Consider the following 23,579-nt stretch of genomic DNA (forward strand, 5'->3'; position numbering starts at 1 on the left):
TTCCTTAATACTTGTATTTCTCTTCTAGTTTTGCAAGACAGTGGTCAACAGGAAGGCCCAGCAGCTCCACCCTCCCGAGTGACAGGCCATCTTCGGACGCAGCCTTTCTGTGCCCATTCTTCAGGCAACTTTCCATCCCTTATTGTAGCTGATTCTAGATGCCCTTTAATATTGTGAACAAATAGACCGTCTGGTATTACGAAGCCCGTGTGTATGGGAGCCTGCTCCTCTGAGATACGTGGCGTGTAGGTTGCTGTCTTTACAGCTCCTTACTCTCATATTGTGTTTTCACCCATTTCTGTGTGCCCCCTCCTTTATTTCCAAGTGACATTTTTAGTCTTTCAAAATAGTTGCCTTTTGTGATGTGGTGATTTAAATGATTTAAAGTTTGTTTGTTTTCAACCTTGGGATAAATAAGGTATTTTGCTTCCTGGGCAGATCTTTGCAGTTTTGAATGCTCACCTGGGGACAGGGGGATGAGTTAAAAATTTGAGTCACCCCCTCCCCCCTGCAATTCCACAAAATAACAGTCAGTGGCTTCACATCTCTGACCTCTGCCCCCAGTGTCCCATTGTTCGAGTACATTGTTCGAGCGAGCACCAGGAAAGTACCCAAGGCCCAACCAGTCTGCGAAATTTTTACAAATAACCCCTGCCCAGACATTGCATCTCTGGCCACTATTCTTAGGAACACCCATGGCTCTTCAGCCCTCCTGTTACCCACTCTGAATCTCTCTGCTGAGCCGTATTTGCCCAGGTCAACTCTACCTGGAGGAACCTGTCCAGTGTGGCCCTTAGAATTGAGTCTGCCCCATATATACTAGTTAGTCTGCCACCCTGAGGAGCTCTGTATGTCCATGCTCCTCTTCCCTTTTGGGCCGGTGCTGCCACTCAGCAATAATCCTCTTTTCTCTGTGCTTTCTTAGATTCCCGTCCTCTGTCTTTGAGGCTGGTCAGGACACAAGAGTCCTAATCTTTTCATGCTGCACAAAACGCATGCAAAAAGCTTTTTCCCAGTAGAATATGTTTCTTCTTGTCTCCAGTTGCTGGAAAGGAATGTGGGGGATCAAGAACTCAGCTCCTGTGCCCAGTGCTGAGTTCTGCCCTAGACAATCAAATCAGTTATTGATTGTAGTACAGAACTGTACCAAAGTAGGCTGGTGAGAGTCCAGGTGAAGGGGATAGAAGCTAAGTACTTCGTTTTCTGTCACTTGGCAGAGCCTGAGTATGCCTCCCACTGGGAAAGTCTGAGATAGCCGTGGTACCACATCAAATTTCCCAAACCTAGTGAAGTACGTTGGCCAGGTGTGCAGAGAACCCAGCCCATGCTAGCCTGGATGCAACTCTGTGAGAGACCAAATCTCTGCTGGGGAGCAAGGAGTAGGATGGGGTGATTTACCCTTTATGTTTTCGTCAGTTTGTTTTGCCTTACTCATTTCTAAGTGCAATAAGGTAGTGTCTTTCAGGATTGTACCTGTGACATCCTAATGGATGCTTCCCTGTGACCCTCTTGGAACAAGGATGGATAGATTCAGACTTCTTATCATGGTTAACCCTGACCTTCATTGAGGCCCTTTTGGGACCAAGAGATACCCTGTTACACCTTCTTTTTAGTCTCCTCACCTTGTGCATCTATAGTGAATCTGCAACAATTGATTATCAGTTGATTATTAGCATCACAACTGCTGGTAGCATTGACTGGGAAAACTGAAGAGGCATTCCAATTGGAGAAAAATGTAAATGTTTTCCTATAAGCTCTGTATTAGCTATAATTATACTCGTGCTTACAGCTTTCCCTTTTTCATTCATCAATTAGGTGAAGTTCAGAGGTAGGTTATCCTGGGAGAAACAAGTGAAGATAATTCTAAGTAGACAGTTGTTTATGTGGCTTGAGGGTCAGCAGAGGTCTCCTTCCTTCAGCTCTCATGTGAGATCTATAGCATATCACTTCAGCTCTAGTGGGGGCTTGCTCTTTATCTACCTTTTCTCTGGCTCCTCCCACCTCCATTTATTGCCCCAGTTTGAAAGCATCCACACAAACAGCTAGAATTTCCTGAGGTAAGCCTAGAGCCGGGTTCTGCTCACATAAACATAAGGGAGGTATGTCCCTGGTCTGTTTCATCCCTATGGATAGTGTTGCTGCTGGGCAACAGCGTCGGCTTCTTTTAAGTAACCCCTTTCCCTCCCAACCCACTCCCCCAAAACTGACTACCAGAGGGGCTTATGAAGAAAGCCTTAGCCCCAAGTGTAGTACCTGATGATGTGCCACGCCCCTTCAGACCAGCGCTTCCCCTAGATTTGCAGGGTCATCCTCCCAGTTGGAAGCGGCAGTTCTGTAGGTGGGGTGCTGGACTCTGCCTCTCACCCAGAGATCAGGGACAGGGTCAGTATTGTGGGCTCATGGATATCTTCCCAGTTTCTCTTACAGTCCCTGCTGGGACTCCCTGACTTATTTTGGTTTGTTCCTAGTGCTACTTTTACAAAATTCACTTTGTAGACTTGATTAGGTTACATGTTTATTTAATGTGAGTTTGTGCCTTTTTGTCTCAATCTTCCAATACAGGTATATTGGGGGAAAAAAGCAGTCTAATAAAATCCTAGACAGACTTTCTGGAGTCCAGCTTATTGGTGATGTCCTTATGTCCATTTTATGCCTTAGAGCTCCTCAAACTGGCTGATGTGTCTCTCATTTTACCAGGGAAGAATTAGGAAAAGGTAAAAGTTCTGAAAAATTTTGCAGGTAAATTATCCCCTTGTTATTTACAGAAACATTGTATATCAGAAAATAATTTGACCATTTTTTACTTTATGCTTTTGTTTTCCCTCCTCATATCTTTTTCCCATCCTGCCAAGAAAAACGTTTAAAGTATGAGTTCTTGGTTTCCGAATCTGTGAGCCTCATGCAATTTGTTAAATCTGTGTGTGCATATTCTGGGGAAAATCATGGCTCTTATCCGATCGTCAGAATAATCCCCTACACCACTCTGCCCCCCCCCATCCGCTTCTGCAAAAGATTTAAGAACCAGCAATAAAAAGGAAATCATAGTGGATCCTTGGCAAAGTAAATAATCTTCATTTTATACTTGGCCGTAAAGGCAGTGGCTTATTTTTCATTCATTGATGACTAATCGTCTAAGAGTCCAGGAACCTCCAAACGTCCAATTTGGGGGGGAAAAAATTGTGGGAGTGGAAACCTATGAATGGAGTGAATGGAGTTAAATGACCAACAAGACGATTATCTGCAGTTGGGTGGGGTGGGCAGTAGTTGGACTAACCAACCCCGCCCTCGCCCTTTTCGTTTCGGGGTTTTGGAACGCCGGAGGGAAAACAGCGCCGAGGTCTGAGCCCCAGGTCCACCAGCACTGACAGGAGCGGGGGCAAAGAACGCGGGAGAGGGTGCGGCGACAGTTTCCGCCGGAAGACGCTTCCCCCTGCCGGCCTCGCGCGGGGCTCCCTGGGAGCCGCGGTGGGCGGCGGCGGCGGCGTCGGGGCGGGGCAGTGTTGCGTAGAGTTCCGATGACCCGAAGCCCGCCTCTTTGACGTCCCTTATTCCCAAGGGGTCTTTGCTCTCTGCCTTTCACCCTTTCGCGCTCGCTGGACGGCCCCGCCCCTTCTGCTGGGTCACACCACCCAGAGCCCTCCGGGCGCTCAGGCCCCGCCTCTTACGGAAGCCGAGGTGGAGGGTCAGAATCCGGAAGAAAAATATTCCGGCGGCGAGAGTGAGCTGGCCAGGAACTGCGGCCGGGAGGGGGCTGTCAGGCCTGGGCCGGCCGGGGCGGGGACACGCGAGCCGGCTGGGCCACCGCGCGGGGACGATGGCGACCGTGAATCCACGGAAGCCGACTGACTCGAAAGGCAGGAAGCTCAGGTGAGGAAGGCTGCTGCGGATTGGCCGGCCTGTTCGGGCGAGATCATTGCCTCTGTCGGGACTGCGGGTCGGGGGCAAAGGGCTGCTTCTGGCCCAGTGACCCCCAAATTCCCCAGGGCCAGCGTGAACTAGGCAATGGGAGACCTCAGGCGCGCGCCGCCCCCAAACTCGCTGGCAAGCTCAGGGGGACCCCGAGATGTCTCACACGGCATTTGGAAGCAGTAACCGTGTTGGGTTGCTTGAGGTGCAAAACATAGCAAAGCATTCTCCCCTCAACTCAGAATAGAATTCTTGTTCCTTCCTCCTTGTAATCATACATCATGGAGTGAGTCTGATCACCTTGTGACTCCCTGAAATTGATTTAGGTAAGGTTCTTAGTGCACTGATAGTGCCTGGTCCCATGCTTTCTCTTTAAAGAACAAGCGCTATTGTTACCACCAACTTAGTGCAAATCACGGTGCAAGTATTTGCCTGCTAATTGTGGGACCTGGAAGTGGGGGCGAGAAATTCCTGCTTTTGCTCTAGATTCACTTAGAAGGAGTGCGTGGGAAAACAAGGGGCCTTGGAATAAAAGGGCTGCCTGTCTTAATCCTCCGTTGGACAGCAGGGGGAGACCGTAAACAAATGAATTGCAGAATCTCTGGCTGAATGCCTGGGAAGGTGATTTTTTGTATTGTGTTGCTGTTCTTAGGGAGAGGCAGGAAGTTGCTCTAAGTGGTCTAGAGTTCCTTTCAGTTGTGCTTTTTTGGAATGTGAACTTCTAAGAACAAGGGTTGGTGGAAAAGAGATGTTTTGAGGACATCCTGCCCTTTTCACCGGTCCCACAGTACCCTCTCCTGTTCTAGATTTTCATCTGTTGCAGGTCCTCCTGGTAGTGTACCTAGGATTGCTGCTCTTGGTCTTGGAGGGTCTGCTGTGACTATTCAGTTGAAGAGATATGCAAGTCTCTCCTTTCCCTTGAGTCTCTTGACATGCTCCAGTGTTCTTGCAAGCGGTTAATCTAGTGCTGTTTCTTCCCTAGGGTTTATATGAAGTAGAGTGGGGATGACTTTTCCCAAGACAGGGAAGACTCTTGAGGGAGATTTTGAGAAACCTGTTTACAGTTTTTCTTCTTAGGCTCCCAGGAATACTAAATGCAGAATTGGTTTTATTCCAGTGATCTTCTGGGGTGGAGGAAAGAATGTGGTGTTATCTGTCGTTTTTAAAATTCCCCTGTTGTGCAGTGCTGAGGCCTCTCAGAAGGTAGAAAACTGAAGCTCCAGAATTTCTTCTGGTTTTAGGAACCTATGGAGTGAAGAGTGTGGGGTTTGTGAAGGTGCTGATTGAGCCATAGATAATTGCTGAGCATCTACCCTATCCTCACCCTTCCTTTGACTGACTGAATCCTTTGGGCCCACTTCAGCAGCTATGCTATTGCAGCAGCACAGTTCTGCCAGGTATGGGCACCTGTGTGTCCACGGGTTGGATGAGACAATCCCTGGGGGAATTTTCTACTTCAAAGTGACAAAGGTGAAGATGACGACAAAAAGTTTATAGTTCAGTACCCCTGTTCCTACCAGCAGATGCAGAAACTTGAATTTCCTATTATGATTACAGTGGTTTATGGTACAGACATTAGTACCCTTGTTCGTTACTTGCACACAGATTCTTTTCTCCCCACTTCATCCCTTTGCATTCCTTCCACAGCATACATGTTGTGACATGGAATGTGGCCTCTGCAGCACCCCCTTTAGACCTGGATGAGCTGCTACAGCTGAACAATCAGAACCTGAATCTGGACATGTATGTCATTGGGTAGGTGCCTGCAGCTTTTACCCTTTTATCTGAGATACCAGCTAAACCTGACCAGTCCCAAGCTGTCCTATAGGAAACCCCTATAACTAACCTCTGAAGTCTGAAGACTAAGACCTTTCAGCCCGCATCAAAGCCAGTCAGTATCTCTTGTCCCGGGTCTGCAATAGCAGGGGGTTGGCAGTTAGCAGCTAGAGGAGGGAGAGATCACTCTGGTCATCAGAACCCAAGGCTTGACAGTCTGGTGAGGGCAGTACTGTCTCTGGTAGAGACAGTACCCTCCAGACCAGAGGAGACCTTCTGACTTGGAATGGACAGTTTGCAGGAAAAGAACTGTGGGATCATGAGCCTCATTTCTGATACTGCCTTTGAAGACTCTTGGAGCAGTTTCTTCATGGATGTGCTTTCCCCTCTATGCTTCGTGAAGGTAACTTACAAATTCATGGGCAGTTGGAATGTGTCTCACCTCTTGCCACTAACCCCGGTCCTTTGGCTTCCCTGTCGGGTTTTTCTGCTGTTTCCCACTGATATAAAGCCCTGTACCTCAGCTGCACCTGGCTCCCTGGAGCTGCTGCCTGCCTGTGCCTTTCTAAAGTAGCTGGAGCTGAAAACTGACCCAGGGGTTAGTTTAACCCCTTGATATTTTTCAGGTGAGGGCATTCCTGAGGGAGGCGTAATAGGCATAGACCTCAGTGCCTACCCGTCTTCAGTCTCTACCAGACTAAAATCTCTGAGTATAGTAATTGCTACCACTTAGCCACTGCTTCCTCTGTGTTTCGTAATATAAATAAGCTCTTTATATATACATTATTTTAATGTCTTAACTTTATTGAAGTATTTTGCAGATAAAACCAAAACCTAGAAATCAGGCTATCTGGAATTTGGATCCAGATCTTATGAAATTTCATAGCCCATATTCTTAACTATTATACTGTATTGCTATACTGTGAAGTCTAAAACTGATTCCTATCCCATAGCTAGCTGCTGATATGAGAGGGTGTCCATGCACCTCAAATTCTTGGGGTCTCAGCGGCTAGGAGAGGGAAGGCTGGTATAAAAGAAAGGGGCTCTTAGTCTGAAGAACCCATATTCTTTGGAAAATCTCTGGACACTAGGAGAATCCACAGGAAGTCTCTAGATTGCAGCATTGATACTTTTCTGTCCTGCATAGCTGAGGGATGAAACACAGGCTCTTTAAAGTATCTGGTGCAGTGCTTTTTGAAAGTACCAGAAGTTCTCTATTCTTTACCTTGGGTAACTGGATTTCTCCAGAATTAATTGTTTAGCCTAGTTTGGCTGGGGGGGGGTGGGGCTAGGCTGGAGAGGGCAAAGTCCTCCCGAGGTCAAAGCTAAGCTCCGAAGAGGAAATAAGAGATATGGCCCTATTGCTGAGGGCTCCAAGAGGCCAGCCCCAGGGCCCTTGCATCATTCCAAATCACCTCCCACAAACTTGGACTAGATCCCCTCACAGGGCAGAATTACTTCTCTCACCACCCACTCCCTCCCAACACTGCAGGCTCGCTGGCAGGGAATTGGTTCATTGGAATTGAGCCAGGGAAATTAGCTCAGCTGTAATAAGGGCACAACCCTTTCTACCTAGGCAACCTCCTGGGGTTGGAAGACCAGCCTGAGGACCTGGCTCGGGAAGGAAGCCCACGAGCCTCCTTTGCCCACCCATTAGTTGAGGGGAAGGGTTGAGCCTATTCCTTATACAGGAATTTGCCAACCATAAGTTAAGGAGCTCCAGGGCTCCCAAGCACCTCCCTCAAGGCCCTTCCTTAGCTCCGCCTACTTCATTTCCTTCGGACTAGAACTTCCCCTCCTTGTCTCCTGCCTATCCCCACAACCCCACCCTTTCTCCCAGTCTGACACTTTCCAGTCCCTCCCCACCCTCCTACTCACCAAGCCTCCTTGCCCCCTCCCAGTTTCACTAAGTACACTGGTGCTTTGTACAGCTCAGTGAGTGACCCTAACCTGCTCTGAGATTAGGATTAAGCTCTGAACTCTTCCTGAATCTTGTTCGGTTCCCTGGGAATCTGTCCCCCATAGTCCAGACTTTCCCCCATTTCTATTATCACATATGCTTGGGAAGAGAAGAAATCAGGACTGGAGGTAGCCGGTGGGGTCAGACACACTAGCAACTTCTGCCCAAACCTGGGCTCTCACACTTCCCTTACTTAAATCTTGAGTTTGGGGTACCCCCTGCTTTGACTTCTTCCCTGTGCCAGAGTGCCTGGCCTGCAGGATCAAATTTCATAATTCCTGGAAGGCCCGGTCAGGCTCCCCACCCTCCCCACCCGGGGATTTCCTCCTTGGCCTCTGCACCTCTTGCTCCGGAAACAGCTACTCGGGCGGTGGGTGTAGGCAGCCTGAAGCTGAGAGAGGAGAGGGCACTGACGGTGACCATTCCCACTCCAGCTCCGTGAGCATAGAGAACAAAGAGTTGGTCAGGCCTACCCCTGGATGTCATTATACAGGTAGTCCAGTGGATTCCTTGGTCTCCTGAGCCTTAGTCCTTCATCTGTAAAACTATAAGTGATTCCTTATGGGGGTGGTGTGAAGATTAAATTACATAAATTGCACCAGTAGGTGGTTGCTATATCCCTGGCCTGTAAACACACATCCTTCCTTACGCTCCCTCCCTCTGCGTTGCCTTCAGTCTACAGTTATTGGGCAGGGGGAGATATATTCTTAATTTTTTCCACTGAGCTGCAAGGTCAGCTGCAGAAATAAAGTATACAGTTTGATGGGGTTTTAGATGTATATACACCCATGTTACTAGTCAAGTCAAGATACAGAATATTTCCAGCAAACCAGAATGCCCTCTTCTACCCCTTCCCTGCATTTACTTTTAAGAATTCTTAAACTAAAAAATAATAGCTGTCAGTTAATTCTTCCAGCCTCTGTGAAATAGATCCCTACTGTATCAGTCAGAAAACAGGCTGAGACACTTGTTTCATATAAAATGCTTAGAGCCCAAGCCAGGATTTGAGCCCACATCTCACCACCTAACCCCTATCCTTTGTTTATAGTTATGTTCTTCGTGGAAGCCCTTGTCCTCAGATTGCTAACCCAAGAGGTCTACAGGATCTCCAGAGGGCATCTGTGAGTTAGTGCCTAGCATGTATGGGACTACTCTGAAGATGCCCTCCTGGGTTTCTCAGAAGCCTGTGTTCTCTCACTTGTACCCTAAGGCTCAAGGACAGAAACGGAAACTTCTCAGCTCTCAGAATGCATCAGTTGGTAGCTAAGGAAGTGAAACTCGGATACCCACACTGAGATACCGTAGACCCTGGGGCATGGATTGGGTTGACTCAGAGCCCTCTAGTACAGGACCCGGCAGGGATACACTTAGCCTGTGCAGAGAAATGAATGACTGTTGCCCTCCCTGTCCTGCAGGTCTCCTGTGTCCGCATGCAGGGACTCCTCTTACTGGTCTTTGCCAAGTATCAGCATTTGCCCTTTATCCAGATCCTCTCTACTAAATCCACCCCCACCGGCCTTTTTGGGTACTGGGTAAGGACTGAGCTGTTGTGTGTATCATGAACTGGGAGGCTCCCTTCATTGCCTGGGAAGGACGGGGAGCAAGGGATAGATCAGTGTTGTACTCCTTCTGGGCCAGCGCCCTGCCTACCTGCTTCCCCACCTCAGAGGGAGCATCCCTGAGACTTTGGGCTGGGTGAGCTGGGCTCTGGGGATGGAAAGATCACTCTGGGGAGCTGAGTGTCTGGCCCTGGGAGATCCTGCAGGAGGTGAGACCTTCATCTCCCTTCAGGCCTAGGATGGGAAAAGAGAGGTGTTTCCCACCCTTCTGCCCACCTATCCTACCAGGGGAACAAAGGGGGCGTCAACATCTGCCTGAAGCTCTACGGCTATTATGTCAGCATCATCAACTGCCACCTGCCCCCACACATGGCTAACAACGACCAGCGCCTAGAGCACTTCGACCGAATCCTGGAGATGCAGAATTTTGAGGGTCAAGAAATCCCTAACATCCTGGACCATGAGTGAGCACGCAGTTGCCAACTGCCACCCTCGCCCTCACCCCCATGCCAGCCCAGGCTAGCTTCCTGACCAGTTAGTCTAGGATTCATCACCCAGTTGAACCATCTGCTCTTCTGTTCAGTTTTGTCAGCCTGAATCTAGGTCCCCTTCCCTTACCCTAGCCCGTCCTCCTAGATACCCTGGATACTTCTGAACATCCCAGGTCAAGGACCTTGTGGTTCCCGAGATCACCAGAAGGGCTGTTTCTCAGCCTTATGTGGTAACTAGTTGCACAGGAAGAAGGGTGGGCGAGACTGGCTGCTCCACATTGGCCACTTGCCCTCCAGGGTGAACTCTTTGACTTAAGCGGTAGGGTGGAAGTCATAGTACAGTCCTGTTGGGCCGACGCCCTGTCTTCACCTGATCTCACGCGCTGGCTCCTCACCTGCCCCTGAACTTTCCACACATGGGCAGCCCCAGGAATGAGCAAGCCCAAACCACCTGTTGCTCTTCCCCTCTCTGACTTCATTACAAACTCTTAGGCTGACTTCCTTCCTTCCTGAAGCCTCATCCTCTGGTTTGGAGACATGAACTTTCGGATTGAGGACTTTGGGATGCAGTTTGTTCGGGAAGCCATAAAAAATCAGTGCTACTGTGACCTGTGGGAGAAGGATCAGGTACCTAACCAGGGGAGGGTGCGGAGGGCCTTGGTAGAAGTCCAACATGACATGTGTGGTGCATTGTTCAGGTTCCCTAGCACCTGTTCTTTCCCTTGGCTCTGAATCCCTGTTCCTGGACAAGGAGGTATCTAACCGGGCTTTGCACCTGAGGCTGGTGAAGACCAGAGCCTGGTCTTCACCTACAGGAGCTGGGCGACAGCTGCCAGTGTGGGAGCCAGAAAGGCTGTCATGGCCCTGCACTGCATCAACCCTCTTAGATGCCTGTTGTCTTTCCCACCCCCAGGCTTGCTTGCCTCCTGGCAGATGAGATACCACCCCCTTTAGGGAACCTTGGGTACCCCAGCTTTCCTTCTGACACATGTCTCTTCCAGAGAGATGGAATTCAAAGCCCGGTCCATATAGTCAAAGAATGGAAAATGGCAGGCCCCTGCCTACCTTGGGGTTGTGGGGTAATGTTTATCAGAAGAAATTCAGCTTTTCTCCTAGGGGTGGGGTGCTGAGGCAGCCAGTGAGGAAGTGAAGTGGCGTTGCTTGAATCTTGCCCCACTTACTTGACAAGGCATGTGCCAACCTCTTGAATGAAGCTGATGTGGTCAGCCAGTGGGTCAGGATTACTGGGAGACAGGACTGTGCCTTTCTCTACAGCTCAGCATTGCCAAGAAATGCGACCCACTGCTCCGGGAGTTCCAGGAGGGCCCCCTGCTCTTCCCACCCACCTACAAGTTTGATAAGAACACCAACAACTATGACACCAGGTGAGGGGGCTTCCCAGGAGAGGATCAGCCTGCAGCAGATCTGGAATTAGCTTGTGAGGTGGAAGTGGGAGGCCAGAAGGCCTGGAAAGGCAGGCTGTGCTGGCCCTAGTAGCAGCCAGAGCTGCCTCAGAATAGAAGTGTTAGAAAAGCAGGAATAGATCCAGTCATCACCTCAGGACTGGTGCCTCCTCCTTCAGGAGCTGTCAGAGCTCTCCCAGTTTGCCTGCAGAAACAGCAGAGCGAGCCAGTGCTAGTGAGGGTGGGGGTGGGGAGGGGCCAGGCAGCGCCAAAGGAGTGGGGAGGCAGCTGATTCCTGACTTTCCAGGGACTGCATTTGTGTATTCTAGTAACCCCTGGCCCCAATTCCCAGGGCTTTCTGGTCCTCCCTCAACATTGGGGGTGGAGGGGCAACCAGGCACTGATATTAAGTCCTGTTACCCCAGCCCATGAGTAGGCCAGGTCCTGTTTTGGAAAATGAAGGAGTAGCAGTGCTCTGGAGGAATGTTTGAGGTCAGCGCGCGGTGGTGCCGCTAGTAGCGCCGCCTCAGCTGTGTGACCTTGGATAAGGTACCTAGGCCTCAGTTTTGACATGTATGAAACGGAGTTGAGATTGAAAGACTGGCAACCACTGTGATAACTGCTGTTATGTTTAGATAATATGTATTAGTTGGTGGTTTTACTGAAAACCTTTCAATAAAGCTGAGAAGAGGCCAGGTAACCTCCAGAACGCAAAGCTTAGGCAGAGGAAGGGGCAAAAGCAGCTCTGACAAGAAGACCCCAACCTAATTTAGGGCAAACATCCTCAACTATTTGAAGAAAAAGAATCCCTTACCGATGGCACATGGGTCACTCGGTGATGGGAAACCCACGGGGATTACAATGGAGATGAAAAAAAAATGTACAAAATGATGTAAAAATAAACTATTATATTTATTTAAAAAAAAATCCCTTACATGTTAGGAGGCTTTGTGTTTCACCTAGAACAGCTCCTTCATTCATTCCTCCTTGTAGGGCTGTGTTGAGGGAGGTACGTGGCCCTCCAGGGCAGCCCAGGCCTCTGGGACTTAGAGTATGAGTAGGTCTCTCCACCACCAGGTCAGGGAAGAGGTAGAACGGCTGGTCCAGAGCTGCAAGTCGTATGGTAGAGCCACATTACTCCTGCCAAAGAGAGAGGAGTAGGTGAGCCATTTCGGGAGTGTGGAGCAAGACAGCATGGGGTCATGGCCAGGGCAGTACACATAAAAAGAAGCCATGAACACTGGAAACAGCGTCCAGCCTGGGCAACAGAGTAGGCCAGAAGGAGGTAAGAGGGCAGGGTGCAGCTGGCTGGCTGGCCGAGCTCCGCAGCTTCAGGAGACTGCTGGTTTCCCTAGCCCTCCATTGGAAATGAGAGCCATTATGGGAGCGTAAGGCCTCAGCTGGGAAGACTGGTAGCATCCTCTGCCAGTTGACTTCAAAATCGCACTTGCCGGCAGGAAAAGAGTCACTGAGAGGAGGCCAGGTGTCCTTTGCCCATGGCTGTGCTAGTGAGACCTCCCCGGACTGGACGTCCTTGCACACACCTGCACGTAGGCTGGAGTTGACAGGGACTGGCGTTGGGTAGAGACTCAAAAATGTTAAAGAACTAGCTGGTGATGGCAGAGCTCAAACAGACCTGATTCTCTGGACTGTGTGGCCCACAGTGCTTCCCTCTGACCCACAGTGCCATGGAATTCTCAGCCATTCTTGTCCAGCAGCAGCAAAAAGGACAGATAGAGACAGCAAAGTCTTGCTAAGATGGGGCAAATATTTCACCTAATAGATACATACAGTCCACATTGTGACAGCTGTTACTGAACACTTACATGTGCCAAGCATTGTACAAAGGGCTTTATCTAACGGCTTCACTTCATTCTTGCCATATCCTCATCAGGTAGATTAAAAATAAGGACACTGATATTGCTGCTATATTTACAATAGGAAAGACATGGAAACAACCCGAAGGCCTAAAAGTAGATGACTGGATTGAAAAGATGTGGTACCTATACACAATGGAATATTACTCAGCAACCAAAAAAGATAAAGACATGCCTTTTGCAGCAACATGGATGGAGCTAGAAGGGATCTGGCTTAGATAGGCCAGAAAGGAAAGGAAAAATACTGAATGGTTTCATTCATAACAGGAGTATAAAGAACCATGGGAGAAAATAATAATGACAATGAACAGCTATATACCAAAGACATTTTACGAGAGTGGAATGGAGAATGGGATCAAAAATGGGGTGGGGGGGGTGCACGGGACTATGGTGATGGCCCCAGGGTGAATTGGTGATGGGAAGCCACAGGGTCAACTGAGATGGGGAAAGGCACAAAATGATGTAAAAATAAACTTTTTTTTTAAGTTTAAAAAATAAGGAAACTGAATCTCAGAATACCTGCATAAGTTAGTAGCAGAGTAAGTGATGAATATTCCCTTCCCCAAGCCCAGGAAAAAAAGGACAGGAATGGGGGACTTAATAAGGGGACATCATCACTGAAATATTCCTCTATGGTCTAGAGGCAGCTAGGAGGTCCTGGACAGGGCCTGGAACACATATGGAGAACAGAAACATTTGTGTCTAATGAGACTGTTAGTCATCCTTGAAAACCCAGTTAAGACATTATCTGAGCCCTCCCTGGTGGTGCAGCTGGTTAAAGCGCAGCACTGCAGGCAATCTGTAGCCGCTTCAGTGCAAGTTCAGTCCCCAGCCCTAGAGGTTACCCACATGGCATGACAGACCTCTACTGACCAGTCCGCTGCTCCTCTCGGCAGTGTACTTCATCGATCTGCCTGTTCTGCTCCCCACTCTGTCTTTGTTGAATCCTCTCACTGCACCTAAACCCCAGTTCCGTATGCATAAATAAATAAATCTTAAAAAAAGAAGACACTACCTCTGCTAGGAAGCCTTCCCTGACTCTTCCCCATCTCACCAAGATTTCTCAGCTACCCTAATGCTCCCTCCATACCTTGCACAACAATACTTTAAATGTTACTTTTAAGATAGTGTACCTTTCTTGCTATATTGCTTAGAGCATAGAGACTGAATCTGATTTCTGCCGTTACGTTAGGGCATAACATGGTGCCTAGATTATGTTAGAAGCAGTGAGTCTAGTGGCAGAACCCACCCATGGCAAAGAGACTCAAATACTGTCAAGTCCAGGAATTGGCCAATAGAGGGTTTCAGGACTCTGTGCAGAAGTGCCAAAGGAGGTTGGAGCCAGTGGTAATGAAGGCAGCTGAAAATCCAGAAGGAGTCAGTCAGAGTGGTTTTCAAGGAGGCAGATTTGGCAGAAGGCAAGGCAGGCATTCCAGGCAGGCAAGCAGCACTGACTGGCACCCGAGCAGATCCTGACCCAGCTGTACAAGTGACCGAGTTGTGTGCTGGGCATGGTAGACAGCTCTGCCCAGCCATGGCAGGACCCCTGAGTCAAGCTGTAATAGAAACAAGGTTAATTCTATTACAAAGGAGAGTAATAGGGCTGAGGGCAGAAAATCCTGTACAGGTCAGGGATTGCAGTAGGGTTTTGTTACAGTTTACATGAGCACAACCAATCTTTCTATTAGGCGGTAAGCAGAGGATATTAGGGTCAATCTCATCAAAATCTGTGTCTAGTTACATGAGACTGTAAAAGCCATCTACAGAATGCCAAAGGTATGAGTGCTTACCAACCCAGGGGTTGGGGCATAGCACTGTTTCTGGGGCATTACATTGGCTATTTTCTAGGCTTTTTAATCAAAAGAAACTTGCAGAGCTGTTGTGGGTTTTAATTTTTTTTTATATTTTTAAGTAATGGCATTCTAATATCCAGAAACAGTTCTTACACTGGGACATGACTCTTTAGCAAAAAAAAAAAAAAAAAAAATTAGTTCCTCTCCCAGAATACATATTATATGTAAGACCGTTCTGTTGGAAATTGACCACGCAGAATGGAGGTCTGTACTCGAGTGCAGTGGAAGACGTCAGATGTGAGTCAGCACACCTGGGCAAGCATCCAGCTTCCACCTGGACAGGGTGACCTCTCTTGAGTTTCAGCTTTTCATAGGATAAAAATGTGACTTCTAATAAGATTGTTGGAAAGATTGGAACAGTCTGTGAGAGACCTATCACAGTGCACAGAAGAACCCTATTTTTAGCTGTTTTTTTTTTTTAAAAAAAAGAAAGGGGGGGTTGTGTAATATTTAATTTGTACATATTTATTTTGCTGATTTGTTTCTCTTGTTTGTCAAACAAGCTTTTCAAGGACCTTATCAATCCCATTTATTGTACCCCCAATTACCTGGCATATAATAAGGGCTCAGGAAAACTAGATTGAAAGAATGAACAATATTTATGTTTGTATCTGTTGATGAGATGTGGAAAGGGAGACAGCCTGTGGTACTGAGGAGGAAGAAGAAATAGGCTGTGGTCAGGAATTGAGGAGGACCTTGCCATGAGAGCAAATATGGGCCCTTAAGCATGATAGGGAAGTTGGGAAAGGAAATGCTTTGAAAGGGAGAGTGGTGTGTTTCTGTAGTCCATTACCATATCTAAGCATTGCTAAACAGTGAATATCTAAAGTGGATTCAGAGGATTAGTGACAGTAGTCTCTGGGATGGGAACATGCCCACATCCCAATGTCCTCTGGACATTCCTCAGAAGAGGAAAAGGTTGAAACAATCCAGGGAACCCACAAGCAAAAGTGGTTTAGCCAGTTAGCACTTCCAGACCACTCCCTTGATGCACCGTAGTTTATTTAATCCTCACAGTGGCTCTTTGAAGTAAGCAGGGTTATCACTCCATCTTAGACTTGAAGAAAACAGAGGCTTGGAGTGAAGTCACTTGCCCAAGGGTACATAGCTTTTTTTTAAGGTAAAGATTATTGGTTTATCATAAAAGAATATAACTCTGGGGGCCCCCCTGGTGGCACAGGAGTTAAGTCTCAACACTATTAAGCTGTCACCAGCCACTGCAGTATGAATTCCATCAGGGGCCAAAGAGGTGACCTATATGGCTCAACAGCCCTCTCCTGTCCCGCCCACTGCTCCCCTCAGCAGTGTATTTCAGTCAGTCTGCCTGTTCTGCTCCCCACTCTGTCTCTGTGTGAATCCTCTCACCCTCCGCACACCTCTGCTACACCCCAGTTCTTATATGCATAAATAAATAAATCTTTAAAAAAAAAATGTAACTCGGAAACAGGCAGATGAAAGAGATGCAGTATATGGACAAAGGGAAGGGAAGTTCTCTAAAAGGGAATCCTTTTTAGAGAGTGTGCCAGTCTCCCCAAATCCTCAGCAACCCAGGACCACATAGCTCTTAATTAACAGAGCCACACCCTTCCTTAACTGGTCTCTGATTCTAGAGTCTGACTTCAACAGTGATACCATCTGCCTATACTGTTAGAAAACTATTGTAGTGACAGGTACACCAGATTTTTTTTAAATAGTAATCAGGGCCCCTCTGGTGGTGCAGTGGGTTAAGTCTCAGCACTAGGAAGCTGTCATCAGTCACTGCAGAGTGAGTTCTATCCTCAGCCAAAGAATTAACCCACAGGGCACAACAGACCTCTCCAGACTTGCCCGCTGCTCCCCTCAGCAGTGTACTTCCTCAGTCGCCCTGTTCTGCTCCCTTCTCTGTCTGGTGAATCCTCTCACCGCCCCTGCACATCTAGCCTATACCCCAGTTCTGTATGTATAAATAAATACATCTTTAAAAAATATATAGTAATCAGGGCCCTCCCTGGTGGCACAGTGGGTTAAAGCACAGCACTAAGAAGCTAAAGCCACTTCAGCATGAGTTCGATCCCCGCCCTGGAGGTGACCCACATGGCACAGCACACCTCTCCTGATCCGCCCTTTCGGGGACTCTTTGTTCCATGATCACGGATTATTGGAGGGCAGAACAGGCAGGGTCTCAAGGTGGGAGCAGCGTCAGCGAGTGGAGATTCCTAAAAAGGGGAAAAGGAGAAAAGGGGAAAATGGGAGCGAGGAAGACACGGCAATTGGAGTTGGGTGCAAGTCTTCCTGCTCTGCCTTCAGCAGAGGTTTATTTTATACATTAGGAGCAAGCAGTGGGATGAGGTCAGCACATGAGCTGGGCTGAGAGATTATAATCATCTCTTTTTTTTCTAAGAATAGTTTAGGGTCATATTGCCCTTTAGCTGAGATATAACATTCATTATTCTTAAAAATCAATCTATTAAAGCTAAGATTGGTACATAAATTCATAAAATTTAAGGTTAACATTGTTATATTTACTACAGTGTTGACTGGCTAAAATAAAGTGCCTTTAAACCTTAAATGCTATTTAATGATCTTCATTCTCATCGAGACATCTTAGAGGTTAAAGTAAAGTTGAGGACTAGGGTGGAGGCTGGGCTGGAGATGTGAAGGGAGATAAGATGAGGTTGAGGGCCAAGGAGAAGTTGTGAAAGAGGGTAAAGTAAGGTCGAAGAGGAGTTTTCTGGTAGATAAATCACTAAGGGAGATAGTAAGATTCCTCATTTAAAGAGACTGAGCAATAAAAGCTTAAGTAAGAGGGTAGAGTGATAAGATTTGGGCTCTGGTGCAGGCAGTAAAAGAACTTTAATTATTTTTTAGCATGTTGTAGTACTGCCTTGTCTTACAATATTGATTGTGTTATAATTGTTTTTATTAATCAACCAATTGTAATATTATTTTTTGCTTTCTAGAGGAATTTCCTGTCTTGGGCAGTGCTTGCTCACCTGAGCCAGGCAGCGCCTTATGAGGCTAAGCAATCTGGTTGTAAGCTGATGGTTGCTTAGAATATTTTGATATTACAAAAAAGGGAGGTCATAACATAAGTTAGCATGGAAATTCTGATTTTTCAGAGCACTTCCGTCTCTATCCGGAATATGTCAGTCAATAGAGATTGCATAGCTTGTGTCACCACCCGCTTCTCTCCTCAGCAGTGCACTTGGTCAGTTGGCCTGTTATCCCCAGTCTGTCTCACCACCTCTGCACCTCTGTCCTGTACCCCAGTTCTGTGTACATAAATAAATAAATCTTTAAAAAAAATAGAAATCAAATGAAGTAGAAAACAAAAATAGCATTTCAAACTGATTTCATTAGGATTTGAATGTCATTTTGAGGAGGGAGGTCCAGGGTGGAGGTTTTTAGTTAGTTTGGTTTCACAGGCATTCATTGAGGACCTGCTGTGTGCTAGGTTCTGAAATAATGTGAAGGATACACAGGAGACTCTAGATCTTGCCCTCAGAACTCACAACTGATAGGCTGACTGGGAAATGGAAGACACTAAGACATAATTATAGTACAGGTGTAAAATGCCTTGCAAGCAGAAAGGGGATGACTTTATGACAAAGACAGTGTTGGAATCGGGCCACTCCCAGGTGAAAAAGGGATTCTAGGAAGCAAAAAGGGCATAATTAAAGAGTTGCCAAGGTCGGGGGTCTGGCAGTGGTGGGAGATAAGGTATTGGAGCATCTGACTCCTGGGTACCTTGAAAGAAAGCCACGTCTGGGAGCTAGAACAATATTCTGGAGGGAAGGAGATATTAAAGTAAGGAACCACCTAACGAGACTTTACTTGTCTTCATTCAAAACCAAGGGGACAGAATCCAGACACAGCAACTGTCCTCCCCATTCTAGAACTTAGGCTCCCCATTTAGATCTCAGAAGTCCATATTAGCTGCTTGGGCAGGGCTGGGTTAGGAGTCAGAGACTTACTGGACTCGTGGCAACTGCAGTTTGGGGAGTGAAGGACTCGTCTCCAAGGGCTGTGCACCTGTCAGCTCCTTAGGGAAGCTAGAGGTGTGAAGGACAGGTGGAAGCCCTCTCAGGTGACTCCTGAGAACAGAGTCATGAATAGTCAGTGTCTGCAGAGAGCTTATTTTGTACCAAGTTCTACATGAATACTTCTGTGATTTCTCACAAATGACATTTATCCATGCAGTTGTCTCAGCAACCCAATGAGGTAACTGTTGTTATCTCCATTTTACAGATGAGGAAGCTGAGACCTAAGAGGGGTTGGCTTAGAACGCGTGCTCTGCGGTCATACCACTTTGAATCCTGGCTCTGCCACTCAGTGGCTTTGTGACTTTGGGAAAGTTACTTCCCCTCTAAGTCTCAATTCTTCCGCCTGTAGAAAAAGTTTGAAATGGTATGTTTCTGAGTCACAGTTCGAGCCTTAAAATGTAGACTAGACTGAGGGGTCTGGACAGCTCACTTTTGATTCTGTTGGGCACCCTCCACCTGGCCCAGGGACTACATGGCCACTGGTGTGTATTCTGGTGTGAGTGGCTCCAGAAGGCTCAGGGGAGTATGCCAGCCTGCTCTCATGCCAACCCTTTCTTCTCTCCCCATTCTCCCCTTGCCTACCCCAGTGAGAAAAAACGCAAGCCTGCATGGACCGACCGCATCCTGTGGAGGCTGAAGCGGCAGCCCCAGGCTGAACCCCACACTTCCAGGCAGCTGGCCCCTCACTTCCTCCTGTCTCTGAGGAGCTACATCAGCCACATGATATACAGCATCAGTGACCATAAGCCAGTGACCGGCACCTTTGACTTGGAGGTGAACTTCTCGGCTACCTGGCCCTGGGCAGAGGAGAGCCATGCTGGCCACAGCCCCAAACCCTCCAGCCCTGGACTCTAATGTCAGCAGATTCCCCAGGGAACACCAGGAGGAGGCCATGATTGCCTTTCCTCTCAGGTCAGGTATCCCAGTCGTCTTCTGAGCCGTTGATGGCTGCCTGTCAAAAACGTGTTCAAACCTTTTGTGAACAGGTTTCCATTTCCCCTTACTGTCCCTAGGGACTAATGATTTCCATTACACTTATTACCTACCATGCGAAGTAGCACTTCCTTTTATTCATCCTAAACATACCTGGATCAGGTTGCAAAGGGAGCTCCCTCCATCTGTATCTGCCATCTAGTGAACGGGGTGGCAGTAACCTCCTTCACACTTCTGGCTGCCCTACCTTTTCCTACGATTTTTGTGTCTTTATCCTATTAGGTGTTTCCACATTCCTATAGATGTTCTCACTGGAGCACAACACTCTCTACTCTGCAAAACTAGATTTGGGCCTTTGGATCAGGACCGTGGAAGCCAGCCACCTGGCTGCTTTCTTAAACTTATGCAGTTCTCATATTCTCTCCCCACCCTCATCTCTCAGCACTTGGCTGTCAGCACCCACCTGCCCCCCAGCTCCACCTGCCCTGGCAAAGCCAGCTACACTCTGACAGCCTTTGGGCCTTTCTCCCTTTCTCTTTCTAGTTGACTCACCCAGGGTCTGACACTTATCAGGTCAGTCCAGCTGAGTCCTGTGCTCATGCCCCAGGCGCCCTTCCTCCCCCCATGGGCCCTGCCATGTTTGAAGGGCATAGTAAAGACATTCATTGCAAAGAGAGGAACAATGCTGTGAGATTTCAACCCCCTTCCCATCCCTGTATGTAGCTGAAGCCATTGGTGTCTGCCCCACTGATCACCCTGATACCTGAAGGCCTGTGGACTATGGAGAATGACATGTTGATCAGTTACTCCTTGACTGCAGACTTCCTCAGCAGCCCCTGGGACTGGATTGGACTTTACAAGGTAATGAGGTGGCGGGAAGTTCATCAGTCATACCCTTCTGGCTTATCCACCCTGAGCGTTCATGTGCACTGGACACAAAAACTGAAGCTCGCTGCCACTCACCCACCTGCTAGAGGCTGCAGCTGAGAGATGGAGAATGCAGGATGAGGGCCAGCCCTAGGAATGATGGCATCGCCTTAGTACTTGCTGTAGGTCCCTTGTCCTCCCAGCCCAGTAACCACCCAATCCCCCTCCCACAGGTGGGACTGCGCCACATTAACGACTACGTGTCCTATGTCTGGGTCAGAGACAATCAGGTCTTCTCCAGCGACAGGCTGAACCAGGTATCTGCCCTCTTTCCTGAGATAGTTTGTGTCTCCAGCAGACAGGCTTGCCTGGGCACTCCTGTCTTCTGCAAGGAACAGAGGATTGAATAACCTGCCACTGAGAGCTGGGTGGGGTCCAGGCCTGAGTTGCTGACCTCATTCCTGTCCACCCCCCTTCAGGTATACATCAACATCAGCAATGTCCCTGAGACTGAGGATAAGTTTCTCCTTTGTTACTATAGCAATAGTCTACATTCTGTGGTGGGAATAAGCAAGCCTTTCAAGGTAAGGGGTGCCATGAGGGGAGGGTTGAAGGGGAAGGGTACTCTAGAGGTCTTGAGCCCATCATCAGTATCTGAAAGCCACAAGCTTAGGGGCCAACCCATACCGTGGCGTTCCATCCACTGGGTAATGGGAGTGAGAGAGGCATTGGAAAACCTGCTCTTTCCCTTTCCCTTTACCATCTGTTTTATCCCTGCAGATCCAACCTCGCACCTTCTTGGGGGAAGACCCACTAGGTGAAGCCCAACCACAGATTTGAGCTGGGGTCAGAATGAATCCAGGTTGGAGGCCAGAATTGGAGCTCTGCCTACCACTGCCAGGAGCTCTGGGGGGGCCAGCCAGCCCCCTGATGAGGCAGCAAGTAACCGCCACCTCCCCGGGGAGATGTAACCACACTCCTTTGCTCTCTCTAGTCCAATCTCTAGAATTGGCCACTTAAATACAGGGTTTTGTTGCTGAGGTGTGAGTGAAACCAGCTAGTTCATCAGCAGTGAAAACCTAAGACTGGAGACAGTCCCCCAGATGTGGGAAGGATCCCTCCAGTCTGCATCTCAGTTCCTGACTTTTCCCCACCCCACTTCCAGGCTCACCCAAGCAGGCCTGCTAGGCACATGCCCCATTTGGCACAGACCTGCATTCTTGTCATGCCATCCTAGGTCTTCTGGGGAAGGGAGATGCTCACATTTGTACAGACTCCATTGACTGGGTGGCGTAAGCAGCACTGGATTCCAGGAGTCTTGGCATCACATGACCTGTTCCCCTGAGGGATAGCAGAGGGTCTGGAATCATTTCTCCTTTCAGCAGAAGCAGTCTGACTAAGATGGCAGGGAAGAGGGGCCCTCCACCCAGGCATTTATGTAGGATTTGTGGACAGGTTGATGAGTATCCTGCCAGCACAAACACCTCCGTACCTCCCAAGGAGCTTCCAGGGCCTGAGCAGAGACTTGGACCCAGATTCACTTCTGCTGGGTCAGGCTCCATGCCGCCAAATTGCCTTCCTAGGAAAGGTTGGCAGGTGGTAGAGGAGTTGTGGCCACAGATTTCCCCAGGATCATCCTTGCTGAATAGAGCTTATTTGACCAGCAGTCACTGGCAAGAAACTGCCCATCTCAACCCTTCAGGGACCGAGAAGTGGGAGAACCAAAATATTTAGTATCTGGCCCCGGAGGTCGTCAGAGAGCACTATACAGCTGCTGCATGGACATGACCTGTCCTTTCTTCCACCACTTGCCTCCAGCCACTCATGATCCAGTGGCCCTTCTTGGAGAAAACACCTCAGGGAGCCTGCACTGTGACTGTCATGTCCATCCTGAGACCGAAGGATGTTCTGGTTGCTTGTACTTTCTACAGCAGTACACATCACGGAATCTGTGTACTGTCAAGAACTGCCCCCTGGCTTCTCGAGGGCCAGGACTGACTGCACGCTGCTGGTTATATTGAACAGTAACTAGAAACAAGGCCTTTACACTTGTGTGTGACTCTTTTCATGATGCTGGTGGGAAGAGGCACGTGGGGTCTTTTGAGACTCGAGAGCAAGAGCTGTGTAGATCCAGACTAGATCCTGTAACTCAAAGTGACAGACAGGAATGTGGTGAGATTCTGAGGCCCTCTGGCCCCTCGCCCAGTTGAGGCATGCCATCTACGTTGTTGGACACTTCATTTACTCTGCCGCTAAGCACAGTGGCTTTCTTGGAAGTGAAAGCTCAGAGGAGCTCTGTTCCTACTGGTTCACTGTCCTTACACGCCACTCCCTTAGTCTTGAGTCTTGGTCCTGGGTTAAATGTTCAAAAACGGCACCATCTTTCTGTCTGCCCTGCCTCTCCCCAGACTCCCCCATTCTGTGGTTCCTCTATCCTGCCCACAATATACATACACCTAAGGAAACCTGAACCCTCATACTTGGCCACCTTGTCCTGTAGGGAAAAAGAAGATTTGAGCACATCATTGGTTCAGGGAAACCAAAGCTCGGAGAGAGAACATGATCCCACTGGAAGTTAACACGGGCAGCAGAAACAGGAATAGCATCAAGACCGGGTTGATGCTATTCAACTTGATGGGTTGGAATTAGTTCCATGTCACCCACATAGGGGTCTCAGTGGTATGTAAAGTACAAGTAATGTGTCTCTTCACAATACGGTGAGAGGACAATTAAAACACTATGCCCACTACCTTGCTTGGTTCATGCAGCCCTGGGGCTGGATCTTGGGGCTTCTAAATCTAAGTTCCCCATTTCTCCTGCTCACCGAGCATGCTGTGCTCCACATGCCCACCTCTCTTTCCCAGTAATTCTTGCAGGATCCTCCTAGCCCTGGAGGACTGAGTCCTGCAGTGAGTGAGAGGGGGGAACAGGA

General features: G+C 48.4%; 2 protein-coding genes across 2 annotated transcripts in view; both read left to right on the forward strand.

Annotated features, from left to right (window-relative positions):
* The window catches only part of PITPNA (phosphatidylinositol transfer protein, alpha), a 38,929-nt gene extending 36,323 nt beyond the window's left edge, over positions 1–2,606 (forward strand). The window contains exon 12 of the mRNA XM_004684798.2: positions 29–2,606. The gene's annotated coding sequence lies outside the window, so the exon portion shown is untranslated. The remainder of the gene's footprint in view (positions 1–28) is intronic.
* A 951-nt stretch (positions 2,607–3,557) lies between these two features.
* On the forward strand, positions 3,558–23,394 carry INPP5K (inositol polyphosphate-5-phosphatase K). Its single transcript, XM_004684800.2, has 12 exons — positions 3,558–3,867; positions 5,554–5,661; positions 5,977–6,085; positions 9,058–9,174; positions 9,490–9,665; positions 10,208–10,319; positions 10,968–11,077; positions 19,435–19,621; positions 20,504–20,641; positions 20,881–20,964; positions 21,127–21,231; positions 21,428–23,394. The coding sequence occupies exons 1-12, from the start codon at positions 3,815–3,817 to the stop codon at positions 21,485–21,487; spliced, it is 1,359 nt and encodes a 452-aa protein (XP_004684857.2). The 5' UTR covers positions 3,558–3,814; the 3' UTR covers positions 21,488–23,394.
* Positions 23,395–23,579: the final 185 nt, after the last annotated feature.

Source organism: Condylura cristata, unplaced genomic scaffold, assembly GCF_000260355.1.
Source record: "Condylura cristata isolate star-nosed mole 26May11 unplaced genomic scaffold, ConCri1.0 scaffold00017, whole genome shotgun sequence".
In the NCBI taxonomy this organism is placed as follows: domain Eukaryota; kingdom Metazoa; phylum Chordata; class Mammalia; order Eulipotyphla; family Talpidae; genus Condylura; species Condylura cristata.